The sequence below is a fragment of the Lathyrus oleraceus genome, chromosome 1, assembly GCF_024323335.1.
Source record: "Lathyrus oleraceus cultivar Zhongwan6 chromosome 1, CAAS_Psat_ZW6_1.0, whole genome shotgun sequence".
Classification (NCBI taxonomy): domain Eukaryota; kingdom Viridiplantae; phylum Streptophyta; class Magnoliopsida; order Fabales; family Fabaceae; genus Lathyrus; species Lathyrus oleraceus.
Window position 1 is genome coordinate 159,737,575 of NC_066579.1, and position 14,852 is coordinate 159,752,426.

Genomic DNA, 14,852 nt, shown 5'->3' on the forward strand with positions numbered 1-14,852 from the left:
AGATTGAAATTGCATTGGGTAGGGATTAAGTGATAAGTTGTAAACGGGTGAGTTTAGCTTTGAATTGATACTACTAATAGTGGATTTCCTCCCTGGCTTGGTAGCCCCCAGATGTAGGTCATGTTGGACTGAACTGGGTGAACAATTACTTGTGTTATTTACTGCACTTACTATTAAGTTCTGCATAATCCCTGTCTGTGCAGAATTGGATGTCATAACAACCAGTGTGACATCCAAAGTCTGATAACTAGAATTTCAGAAAGGTTTGTTCATAATGCGAAATGTATGTCCTTAAGTCAGTTCTGCAAAATCAAACATGTAAGTTGAATACTATAGAGCCGAATTTATCTTTACTATTACAATTATATTGTTTGCTTTTTGAAATTAATATCATTTTTGATTTGCTTTTAGGAAACTTTATGTGTTACTGTAGCAACCACATTGAAATTTGCTGTCTCAAAGTATGGATGGTTTTATTATGGCTGCACAAGGTGTTCTTCGAAGGCACCTAATCTTGAAAAAGCTTATGAATGTTCATGTGGGCAAAAAGTCGAACAACCTATACCAAGGTACATATAATCTAGATGAATTGCAAATAAATTTGGTAATGGATTTGTTATTAATCATATTATTTTCTTCGTTTAAAATACTATAGGTACAAGATTGAGATATATGTTAGCAATGGTGAATCAAAATATCGATTTGTATTCTGGGATTCCGAATGTGCTGCTATACTTGGAATGACTGCTGAATTTATGCATAACTCTATGGTGGGGGTACATTGTTATACATAAGTTAAAATGTTAATAGTTTATCGAGTTGTAAAGTTCAGATTATCACTCATGGTTGATATTTTATTTTTCCATTAGAATGGAGAAGATGATCCAATGGTTTATCCTGATGAGCTTGAAATGCTGTTGAATAAGAAAATGGCTTTTAGAGTTAAGGTGCAGCCAACGTTTTCCCAAGCGTCTGTTTGGAAGCTTTGTGATGATGAAGCCTTTGTTAAAGAGATTGAAAATGACTACATAGTAGAAGACGTATAATATTCACTTAATTCATGTATTATTTAAACATTTAACAAGTATAATAAATATTCGATGTTTCAATGTGCAGAATCAGTCTAAAACTAAATATGCAAAGTTGGTCCCTAATAAAGAAAATTTGGAAACTTCCGCAGTAAGTATCTTCATTTGTTAACATAATAATTTTCTATGATAAATATTGTATTATTATAATTCATTTTATATCTCACTACGCCAAATAAGGGAAAAGAGGGCGCTTATTTTGGCCTATAACAGCGCTTTTAAGCGCCCTCTAAAGTGGCGCTGGCATAGGTAAAGACAGCGCTTTGTTTTCCTGGAGAAAACGCTCTCTAAAGTGGCCCTTTAAGGGCCACATTATAGTGCGCTTTCAGAAAAAAACGCCCTCTGGAGTGGTCCATAAAGGGCCACCTTAGAGGGCGCTTTCTGGACAAAGCGCCCTCTAAAGTTGTCAATGTAAAGTGTTTAGAGGGCGCTTCCTACAGAAAGCGCCCTCTAAAGTGTTAGTTATTTTTAAAAAATTTGTTTGAAAAACAGTGGGTATTTAATTGGGAACCTGTTCGCATGTTGCAAAAGTGTAAAATTCATATTGATTTCATCCTTTAATCCAATGTTATACACCATTAATCCATTTATATATACAACATGAATCCATTTATATACAACATTAATCCTCCATATATACAACATTAATATATTGATATTCATGCATGTACAACAACATTCCATACATATATGTACAACAACTACAACCTATATGATTCTATGATCAATAATGAATTGACACAATTCATCCTTCATTTCATCCAAATGAGCTCTTGAGTAAGATTTGTATTTGTCAAAGTACTACAATTAAGAGAATAAAACATATTCATGATTTAGTAACAAATTAGATGAAATATCCGATAATATTAAAATAAACCCTAAGTTATTATTCCATACCATTTTTGGGATGTCTATACGATTCAACGCAATGATATCTCTCATAAATCTCAATACAAAAAATCCGCAATCGATCGAATTGTTTTGCTGAGGACACTACACAGAAAAACAAACAAACAATATATATATATATATATATATATATATATATATATATATATATATATATATATATATATATATATATATATATATATATATATATATATATATATATATATATATATATATATATATATATATATATATATATATATATATATATATATATATATATATATATTAATTTCTTACAAACACTATTATAAGCAAAAATAAGAAACTTAATATATACCTGAACTCTGACCCAGGTAATGTCCTTCCTATTACGATAATTATTTTTCTATCTAAATTTTAGTATTGCCCTAACAAAATAAAAACGTATATTGAGATCAATCTGACAGACATAATTAAATATACAAATACACACGAATATTTAGGGGAATTTCACTTACGCGTCAACCGTCTTCTTCATACTCGGATATTTACTCCAATCACCCGGTAACGAATCGAGATAATACACCATTAGTCTCGAAAGATCCATAGCAACCAACACCCAGTGACCACTGTAAAATAAAACAAAAATTTAGATGCATGAAAATTTTCTACGTAAAAGATATACATAGATTAGAATGAAATTATTAGAAAGAAAATCTAACCCGTTGCCAGAATTAAACGGTAAAAAATACAAACTGGGTGTAGTATTATCGCCGGCCACCTTGAATCTATCGACTAGTTCATTCATTACGGATGTTGGATTTTTCGTTATAAACGTTGTGTTGATACGGGAAGCAGCAATAAAATTGAATCGGTTACACAATTCAGTTCCCCGCATCAATGTGTCATACATATACCTTAAATAGAAACATAGTAAACATTAGACTACTCATTGAAATGTGTAAATAAATTGTTCAACTAAGTAAATAATAGATTGATCGGAGTACCATATGTATGTATGAATGACAACGATGCCCAATTTTTCGTGTTCAAAAAGTTCTTGCATGTCCTCCTTTGCAATTAATTCGGAATGAGCAATTCCGAAAACACCTTCATCCATATCTACACTACGGATGGCGCCGTGCATAATATCTGACTCTTCCACCATTTTCTCAAGACGCATCATAATTTGAGATTTTGTCCCGGACGTCGTTGGAATTTCCTTACTAGCTTTGTCCAACATTTGACCGGGAACCTAAAAATATAAATTAAATCATGACTTTTTGTGATGCAACAGAATCGTTGTGTATATAATTCAATGGGTATATATATTTGTACCTCTTTTTGAGATTTAGGATTTGTTTTTGTCCCGGACTTCGTTGGAATATCCTTACCAGCTTTTTTCAACATTCGACCGGGAATCTAAAAATTCATATAAATTAAATCATGACTTTTTGTGATGCAACATAATCGTTGTGTATATAATTCAACGGGTATATATATTTGTACCTCTTTTTGAGATTTAGGATTTGTTTTTGTCCCGGACTTCGTTGGAATATCCTTACCAGCTTTTTTCAACATTCGACCGGGAACCTAAAAATTCATATAAATTAAATCATGACTTTTTGTGATGCAACAGAATCGTTGCGTATATAATTCAATGGGTATATATATTTGTACCTCTTTTTGAGATGCAACCGACTCGATGCGTCTTGAAATCCCTTTACCAGCTTTATGTGTGGGTCTTGTAGGAGTCTAACATTACCATGTAATAAGGATTGATTAAATATCATAATTGTAGCTGAATTGAAATGTGAATACTAAATATTCATAATCATTTAGAACATATATACCTCGACATCTAGGAAAATTAGATCTGACGGTCATCCAACAAAGGATCCGACTGCATCTCGCATCAACGTTGTCTCTGAAACAACGTCAGGTAATGGTAGAAGCGCATCCGTATCTAATACAAGGTCAACCGAAACTTTCATATATCCAACCGGGAGGGGATTATGGTGAAGTAATTCACCCGAAGTGTTGTGCACTTTTCTCTTGCCAACTATGCGATAAGTTGGTGACGATAGATACAACTGACAAGGTGTAATGCCCTAAACCAATAATAAATATGTTATTGTTAACGTGTATATGTGTCAAGTAAAAAAGTGCTATTTTAATTTCATAATAACATATATAATTACCTTGGGAAATTTTGGTTGACAATTGATACTAGCTCGGTCACTAGTATCGTTTGCCTCGGAACCGCGCCTTTCCTCTCTATACCTTGCATTCTCCTTTTGCAGTTCGAGTACTTGTGCCCTTAACTCCGCCAAGGTCTCCATCACCTCTTTGTTGGTAGGATTTTTTGTTTTTGGTTTTTTATAAAATGACGACGGAGTCACACCAAAACCCTTACCCCTCACACGACCGGAATACTCAGGAACATTTAGTACTCGACTAAGTAGGCTCCTGCAATCCTGGACCTCGGTTGAAGGTAAGGTTTGGGATAAAGTCTCCTGAAATATTATTAGAAGAGATTAAATATGAATTATATGTCTAACAAATTTTTTGATATAATTAAAGAAATAATGTTATATATACTTACACATTCGTCATAAACATTTTGAACCGCTTTAAAGACAGCCCCATCCTTCCCAACCCGAGCAGCCTTCCACAATACGTGCTCCGGAAGAGATGTTGCGTCACTTTTCTCCTCGGCTAGCTACACATTGAATCAGATTATAAGATCATCAATTATAACATATTGTGACAATGTATAAGCTCATAGCATTTGAATATACTCACAATTCTTTGTTGTAACCATGCATATCCCGTACGCCCTTTTTTGTACGGATACGCGGGTTTTGATGCCCTTTTCCGATTTTTGTCGCTTACTTCCTGGATAAAAAAGTTTAAGGCATATCAGAACCAAGTAACTTAACAATTGTATAATACCATAATTAATAGACATTACATGGAATTTTTTGTTTCTTCGTTTGGCGACAAAGTTAACCCATTCTTCGGCTGAAATAATCTCCGCATACTTCATTGGCCGTTCTGCTTCAACAAATTTTCCTTCCTCATCCTTGAGAAATTTGTTGGACAAAAAGGATCGAAATCCTCGGAGTCTTTTTCCGGCAAATTGAATACAATATTTTTGCCGGCTTTCATCGATGTGAAAAGATCTCTAAAAAACATACACATGGAGTGTGTTATTATAAGTAATATTATAACAATATATGGTCAACAAATAGTCAACAAAAAAAACATATAACAATATATGGTAAGTACCTGTATCTCGGACCATATTTTTTCTTTGCCAACCTTCAATTCTGGACTTCTCCAATTATCACATGTAATCGGAATATGTTGTCGAACAAGGAAACCAATGTAACTTGCCAACATTGAACCGTTAGGCTCAATTAGTTGGTCTTCAGCACTCCAATGTACTTCGAATTTTTCACCCTTGTCTCTTGCACGAATGATTGACTTCATAACAGTCAATCCTCATTTGATTTCATTTTCAAAATTGTTACGTGATCCACTCGCGTCATGGGTATCGTCTTGGTTACTAGCCATTTTATCTGTAATATAGAAATTATTCAATAAGACCCAAGTAAGACAATGACCATATTCGTGAAGCTACGCAAAAAACACATTCATATACCTTCCATTTCTCTCATGTTACAACAATCTAAACTCTCTCTTTTTTTCATCATTATTGAATACAAACTCACACACACCTACTGCATACAAAAGACCAATGCAAACTTACGGTGTTTGGAACATGAACAAACTTGCATCCATAATCATCAAACTTCCAAGCACAAGCTCAAACACACTCCAAATGACATCAGTTTTCAATTAGAAATAAAAAACCTTACATAACCATACAACATACAACATTCAGTGATCAAAACCATACACACAAAAATAACAAAAAATGATTTTCAACAAGGTGCTCATGAACACCATATAGTGCTCGTTTGCCCTAAACAACATTAATCAACATAATGCACAAAATGTAAAACTCAGTTTAGAAAATGCCCTAATCAAACACTTGAAAATACAAACTATTGAGAGAAATACCTTCAAGGTGACGGTAACGATGGAGAAGAAAGTGAACAGCGACGGTGGACGCAGATAACTCAGTGAACGTGAACGCAGCAGCAGAAAAAGGAGACGGCGACGACGACGGTGAGGGAGGGAGAACGAACGGAGGACGAGAGTAATCGCAGTAGAGAGTAATCGCAGTAGAGAGAAAACCCAGTTACGTAAACGAAATAACATATAGCGAGGGAAAATAAAGAGACATACAATATATGTTATAATTTTAATGTTTACTAAAGGGGACCTTAGAGGGCGCTTGTGTAAAAAAAGCGCCCTCTAAAGGGGGCCTAAGAGGGCGCTTCTAAAAGCGCTCTCTAAGGCTTTCCAAAAGCGCCTTATAAAACTGGAAATGTACATGGACTTAGAGAGCGCTTTTTTAAAAGCGCCCTCTAAGGGTACCCTTAGAGGGCGCTTTCATAAACGCGCCCTCTATTGGTGTCCCTCCATTTCCTCATTATTTTTTCGCTTCACTTTAGAGGGCGCTTTGTTACAAAAGCGCCCTCTAAAGTGCGTTGTCTATTCCAGTTGTTCGCTCCTTATTTTTTCTCTTCACTTTAGAGTGCGCTTTTGTAATAAAGCGCCCTCTAAGGTGCGCTGTCTATTCCAATTTTTGGCGTAGTGTCTGACAATTAATTTTTTATATTGCAAGCAAACATTATCTGCATCTGGTGAAAATGATCCAGCATCAATCATTCTAATGACTCCGGCTAAGGATGTTGTAATTGCTGACAAGGGTGAAGAAGTTGATTTTGAAGCGTCTGGTGCTACGCAATTATCAGGCACCAAACCATCCAGAAAAGTAAAGATAGAACCATCTTCTTAATTAGAATTTTCGGAAATTTGATATTGAAATATATTTTATGAACTTTTTAGCACAAGAATGAGTTTAAGTATGAAGTTGTTAAGAACATGATATATTTTGGTTGTAGGATGTGTTCTTACTTTTTTGAAGTGTTTATTTTGTGGGATTACAATTGACATTTATATTTCATGTATGGTTTAAAGGATGATAATGAGTATTTAATTCATGTGTGTGAAATTATTCAAAATCCTATGTTGTTATGTTGAACATTGTGTTTTGTGTGTTCTTTCAACTACAAAATTTATATGAGTATCATATCTTCAAATGTTAATAAGTATTTTAGATTGATAACAAAATACGTTGTCATCTTATGAAATATGTGTATACGACTAAATTATAAACAGATTATTGCATGTCATGTTTGGTTTCAGCATGCCTAATGGTGTTAGAAATTAAAAAAACAATTACATAAAAATTTATTATGAAATCCTTCAAAACTAATTATAGAAAACACATAGAAACACATTTTTTTACAAATTTTTTTCAAAGTCTAATACATATGTTAAAATTGCAGGTAGTTCAGAAATGTTGGAGCAATGTTTGAATCTTGCATTCAACTGAATTAAGGATTTATAAAAAAAACAAGGTATAATTATCATATACAGTTAATTGTCTTTTGATTGGTAATGGAAAATCTACATTGTTTGTTTGAAATGATTAAGTTAAGCATGCAACTATACTTTTTACCAATCTCACGTCATCATATATAGTATTATAACTCAACATATTTAAATTATTTATTTGCCAAAATATAGTTGGGGGTTGAAATGAATAATTATGTCCACTGCCTCCTTTCTATTTGCTAGGTCAGTGGAGTATTAAAATAATTCAGCCGTAAGATAATTAATATTATGCATGATTTGTAATAAATCAATAAGAATATCAATTCTTTATAAATTTAGTTGTACAAGAAAATGATTGTAAATAATTAAAGTGGGCTAAGAAAATGGGCCCCACTAAATCCCACTATATATTATATAAAATATAATAAAAAAATTGATTCAAATATATCAAAATACATTAAAAGAGAGTTTTTCATTGGGTAAGGTGATGTATGATATGAGTAATTTCCAATGGGTGAATTATTTTATGGATTTGGGATAAAAAGAGAATTTTGAAATCTTGAATTATGGTGTGGATTTGGAAATAGAGGTGGATTTTCAAAATATGGGGTGTTTTGTTGATTTGAGATACAAAGAGGACTTCCATCATTTTGCATAAAATTGGAGCATGTGTTATGTTGGAAGAACCTAACAATGGTTACACGGATATTCCTATTCCAAATGATTTCTTAATTTCTAACTATGATGATCCACTAGAAGCCATTGTTAGTGAAACATATCCGAATTTTCTTAACAATTACAAGAATCCAGAATTTTTGCAATCAAGAGCCATATTGGCAGGAACAATTGAAACGGTTGACATCATAAATCAATACGTTTTGGGATTCATACCAGGTATGCGTTATCCATTGTAAACATATTTATAGATACATTCATATATTTATATGTACTAACATAGATTTATAATAATAAAATTTCAAATTTTTTCCCAAAGGTGAAGAAAAGGAATATTCAAGTTCAGATTCTGTAGACACTTTTGACGGTGAAGGAAATGAAGCTTTTGATGTTTTGACCCCGGAATTTTTGAATACACTTACAACTTATGGTCTACCTAACCACAAGATTAAATTGAAGATTGGGACCCCTATTATGTTGCTTCGAAACATTGATCAACCTGAAGGTCTCTGCAATGGAACAAGGCTTATAGTTACAAGATTGGCAAACCACGTTATCGAGGCAAAGAATATATCTGGAAAGAATATTGGAGGGGTTATCTATATTCCAAGAATGGATATGACTCCAACACAATCTCTGTGGTCATTCAAAATGACTAGAAGACAATTTCCCATAACTATATGTTATGCTATGACAATTAACAAATCTCAAGGTCAGTCATTGGATTATGTTGGATTGTATTTGCCTAGAAGTGTATTTAGTCATGGTCAACTATATGTTGCAATATCAAGGGTCAAAAGCAAAAAAAAGGCTTAAGATATTAATCCATGACAAGGATAACCATCCATTGGATTCTACAACAAACATCGTGTTCAAAGAAGTTTTTGAAAACTTATAGAACGTAAGTTTTTCATTAGTTATATTATATCAACAAATGTCGTTGTTTATTATTAGAATTTTATTGAATGAGTTGTATAAAATATACATTATATTTTAACATTTGTTTATATGGATGTAATTGTTTTTTATAGGGTAATGAATCATCACTTCCTAAAAGGTTGCGGGCAGGTTTTGTATAAACCCAGTTTTTTAAGGACCAAAGAATTGTACAAAGTTAAATCATTTTTGTTGCTGGACTTATTTCTCACAATTTTAACTAAAATTGTGAACCTTTTGTTTCAATATCTTTTGTTGCATTAAACCTTACTGTATCAATTGCAATTAATTTCAACATTTGGTAGTATTCATTACTATATTTTAACACAAATGAGGTTCTGGTATTTCTTTTACATGGTTTATGTATTTAAGTTAAATAATCATTTATTATGAAGGTTAATATTTGCGCTTTTATACCTCAAATTAGTAACAAATTGGAAAATTTCATCCATTACTAAATAAATATATTTTTATTTCTTATGTCCAAAATCTCAATGATAAATGGAATGTTTATTCATAACATTAACAATGGAATGTTTATTATATATCAATTTACCAATAAATTGTAAAAATATTTTTGTATTCTATTTTTTGATTATTACCTTAATATAGTATACAAAAAAATTAAGCAAATTATATTACTATAAATTAATAATGTTTTACTTTATTATGTCCCAAACTGGAAAAAGTTATTTGTGGAAATTTTTTGAACCCATTTATTGATCATTTAACATCCATTACATTAAAAAAACTCTTATGCAATAAATTTGTGTACGTTGATCCAACTATATATATATATATATATATATATATATATATATATAAACAAAAATATATATTATATTTTATTTTTTTTAAAATAAATTATTGCACTTGCGCGACCCGTGCGAACGCACGGGTCCTTTACTAGTATGTCAAAATAAGTAATGTGTCACCCGCATGTAACTGTCTTTATTTTATTTTATTGTGTTTATCAAAAAAGTTGAGAAAATATCGAAAATTTTGAAAAATATTAAATTTTTCTAAAATATTCGATGGAATTTTTGAATTTTTTAAAAACTTTTTAAAATATATATTTTACACTATCGAAAATTTCAAAATTTTCGATAAACTACAACATTTTTCAAAATTTCTAGTAAAATATACATAAAATTTTTGTATCGGAAATTTTGAATGAACTATGGGAGTTTAATTCACACTTTTGATTCAATTTTTTTCATAAACAATTTGGAAATTATGAAAATATGTGGGGGTGTTAGATTTAACTGGGGATTTTTCAGTTAAGATCCACATTTGTTTGAGATTTTTCAGTTTGTTAAATCGGCTCGGGATATGTGGTAGAGAAATAAAAATTCACAATTCAAATATAAAAATAATAATTAGATTAAAATTCCAACTATTTTTCAAATTTGACAATAATTTTTTTTGAAGGTAATCAAAACCGATGCAAACATTAAACCGATGTACTCACGAGTTCAAGTGTTAAAGATTCAACTAAGATCCGACCGATGTCCGACCAGTCTAATATTTTTTTATTTTATTTAAGTAATAATACTTATAAAAGAAATTAATATTTATATTTAAATTAAAATATCATAAATGTGTATTATATAAAAAGAAAAGAGATCAATTGTTATGCATCGTCAGTGTAGAATTTAATCTATCACAATCATCCGTTTGTGTTAGTTTATATGTGATTATAGTAAAAGTCAAACTTCTCTAACTAATAAATCAGTGATTGTAATTAACTGACAGTGTAAAATATCTATACACTGTTAGTACATTTCAATTAAATTCAAAATAAAATATTAAAATAAGTTTGATATAAATATTTTGATTGATAATTATTCGTGACTTAAAAATTATATTACATTCGTTCCTTTATGTAAGCGACAACTCACTTTTTAGGTTTATTGAATAATTATTGTATCTAGTTTATAAATCGACCAAATACATTGGTTATTCAATGAACCTAAAAAATGAATTATCTCTTATATAAAGGAGCGAAGGTATTAATTTTATTAATTTTTTAAAGTCTTTACACTTTTATTTATTATATGAAATCAAAATTAAAAAACTAAACATGTTGCATTAAAGGGACTGCTCTTTCCGTCTTTACGGGTGCACCCCACAATTTTGCAAATTTGAAAATGATCTTCATGCATTAGGAGATGTATATTCTGACGCATCCAAAATCACGCTAGTCCCCGGCTTTCTGAGATCCACCCCATCTACTTTTAATATATAAAAGTTAATTACCATCATAATTACTTAATTACCCTAATTACAATCCATAATACAGCTAATTTCATGTTCCTATAAGTAATTTCGTACTAAACTCTATTTAATACTCTAACTAACTCTACCATTTTACAATTTAATAAATTTGCCTCGACAACATAAAAGTAGATGTGTATTAAATTAATATCCTGAAATCAATATCCTGAAATCAAATTAGTTATTATTGTAGTTTTTTTGTCAAATATTATCGTTGCTTGATTTTCTTTAAATGACAAAATGAATTTTTTTAATAATAAATATTACCGTTATTTTATTGTTGTTGCAATCTTATCATTCCAAAATGAAATCAATATTCTGAAATCAAATTAATTATTATTGTAGTTTTTTTGCCAAATATTATCGTTACTTGATTTTTTTTAAAGAATGTTGCTAATCAATTCGATGTTATATATGTGTAACATCAAAGGTTGGATCCTTTTCAGCATTTTGCCACACACCTCTATCAAATTTATATACTCTTTTTTTTCCAGGTTATTAGGTTTGTAAATTTATAGTCATCTAAATTTGCAGTTACATTAATTTTTGAATTTTTTTTCAGTGAAAATGAGTAGAAATGTTGATTCTGTGAAAGACATCAATGACTCAAAAGAAACTTGGCGTCTTGCTGTTCGAATAATGGATGTTTGGAGTGTTGTGAATAATAAGGGTATTGAACATTTGGAGATGATTGTTATGGATTCCTTGGTAAATTGCTTTTCTTTTTTTAAGTATAGATTTTTGTATGATAGTTAGTAATTACAACAAAATGCTTTTTTGTATAACATATAAAAAGAAGATTATTTTTATTTTGTTAGGGTGATTGGATTCAGGTCCTTATTCGTCATGACCATTTACTGAAATGGAAAGAGGTCATTAAGGAGAATATGACCTGCATTATAAACAATGGCAGTGTCTATAACAATGATTTTCAGTGGAAGGTATGTGATCATTCAAAAAATTTTGTGTTTCTTGGTGGTACCACAATGAAGGCAATCGAACTTCAAAAATATTCCACCTAAATGATATTTCTTTAAAGATTTTGGTGAGATACTTCAAGGCAAATGCAAAACCGATAGACTGGAAGGTAATTTAAACTCTATTATAACTTATATAACTTATATATTTGCAAACACATTCAATAATGAATCTTACTTTAATGCAGATATTATTGGTGCTGTTAGTGAGATAAACCATATCCAATCCAACACTCCGGGGAAGAAAGTTGTTGTTTCTATTGTGCTGAAAGATTTGAAGTAATGCGCATTGTTTTCATAACTTATGTGTTTGATAAATTTATAGAACGTAAGTTTTTCATTAGTTATATTATATCAACAAATGTCGTTGTTTATTATTAGAATTTTATTGAATGAGTTGTATAAAATATACATTATGTTTTAACATTTGTTTATATGGATGTAATTGTTTTTTACAGGGTAATGAATCATCACTTCCTAAAAGGTTGCGGGCAGGTTTTGTATAAACCCAATTTTTTAAGGACCAAAGAATTGTACGAAGTTAAATCATTTTTGTTGCTGGACTTATTTCTCACAATTTTAACTAAAATTGTGAACCTTTTGTTTCAATATCTTTTGTTGCATTAAACCTTATTGTATCAATTGCAATTAATTTCAACATTTGGTAGTATTCATTACTATATTTTAAAACAAATGAGGTTCTGGTATTTCTTTTACATGGTTTATCTATTTTGGTTAAATAATCATTTATTATGAAGGTTAATATTTGCGCTTTTATACCTCAAATTAGTAACAGATTGGAAAATTTCATCCATTACTAAATAAATACATTTTTATTTCTTATGTCCAAAATCTCAATGATAAATGGAATGTTTATTCATAACATTAACAATGGAATGTTTATTATATATCAATGTACCAATAAATTGTAAAAATATTTTTGTATTATATTTTTTGATTATTTCCTTAATATAGTATACAAAAAAATTAAGCAAATTATATTACTATAAATTAATAATGTTTTACTTTATTATGTCCCAAACTGGAAAAAGTTATTTGTGGAAATTTTTTAAACCCATTTATTGATCATTTAACATCCATTACATTAAAAAAAACTCTTATGCAATAAATTTGTGTACGTTGATCCAACTATATATATATATATATATATATATATATATATATATATATATATATATATATATATATATATATATATATATATATTATATTTTATTTTTTTTAAAATAAATTATTGCACTTGCGCGACCCGTGCGAACGCACGGGTCCTTTACTAGTTTTGAATAAAATATGAATTGGAGATGCATCTTTGTATACTATTAGGGTGTATCTGGAGATGCATATCTAAAATAACCTTGTACTTATTTTGGTGTTTTTATTCACTGAGTTGATTTAATTAACATCTCAATGAAGTTTCAGGATATGCATATTCGAAAATGTCAAATGTCAAATTGGATTAAACATCACCTTGCATGATCTTCTTCTTCATGCTCAAACTACACTTCAATTTCAAAATCCTTTAAAAAGTTTCTTTCGTTTGCAATCAACTTTTCAACACCAAAACATAATTCTTGTATTTCATCACATCAAAGGGAGCAAAAGAAGCTTAAATTATATGTAAAGTTCATTTATGTCATCCCTTATTTATTGCATTAATGTATTGTTTGAGCTGAAAAAATGAACGCTGAATTCGAATATGTATCTCCGGACAAATTTTGGTGTGTTCCGGATATGCATCTCTAGATTGTCCTGAGAGTTTGAGTTTTAATTTTGTTTTCTATTATTGATGGTATTAGATATTGTGCACCTAGATATGTTTCCCAAAGTTATTGTGAGTGTGGATGTTAAACCGATCGAAGTGAAACATGATGTTAAACTGGATGAAGTCAATGATGATGTTAAATTGGGTGCTTGATCAGTTGTTGTCAAGGTAAATATCCGTGCACAAATTAAAAATAAACAAGAGTTTATTGTTCGTGAACATATGCTACAATGGGTCTGCATGGAGGCCGGGAAATTGGGGTTTGGCGTTGTAATCGAAAGGCATGACAATGATTTGGATAGAAGACAAGCATTTGTAACAATTAGATGCGAAAAAGTGGCAACAACAAATTAGGAAGTTGAAATGAGATATCACTGGATCGAGAAAATGTGAGTGTCCATTTAAATTGTGTGGATACCATATGGCGGATGACACATGGAAATTTAATGTGATTTCCGATATAAATAATCATGCCTTGAATGACAAGTTAGTCGGGCATCCCATTGTATGCCACCTTGTTCCAGAGGAGAGGGGACTTGCTTCGAACATGTCATTAAACTTGGTGGCTCCTAAAAATATACTCTCATTTTTTAAACAAAAAGACCTCTAAATGTTCCATCAAGTTGTTCAACACATTTCCCACCGTGCTCATAATTGATTCAACATACAAAACAAACAAGTATAAACTTTAACTCCTGGAAATTGTTG

General features: G+C 30.6%; 1 protein-coding gene across 1 annotated transcript; it reads left to right on the top strand.

Moving 5' to 3' along the window:
- Nucleotides 1-8,170: 8,170 nt before the first annotated feature.
- Nucleotides 8,171-12,644, top strand: LOC127097044 (uncharacterized). Its single transcript, XM_051035562.1, has 3 exons — nucleotides 8,171-8,390; nucleotides 8,491-8,883; nucleotides 12,550-12,644. Exons 1-3 carry the CDS (start codon nucleotides 8,171-8,173, stop codon nucleotides 12,642-12,644), a joined length of 708 nt encoding a protein of 235 aa, XP_050891519.1.
- Nucleotides 12,645-14,852: the final 2,208 nt, after the last annotated feature.

Excerpts from the sequence above, each read along its gene's own strand:
- LOC127097044 (XM_051035562.1), top strand. The coding sequence starts at position 8,171 with ATGTTGGAAGAACCTAACAATGGTTACACGGATATTCCTATTCCAAAT. Across the intron at positions 8,391-8,490 it reads CGTTTTGGGATTCATACCAG|GTGAAGAAAAGGAATATTCA; the intron begins GTATGCGTTATC and ends TTTTTCCCAAAG. Across the intron at positions 8,884-12,549 it reads GACAATTAACAAATCTCAAG|ATATTATTGGTGCTGTTAGT; the intron begins GTCAGTCATTGG and ends ACTTTAATGCAG.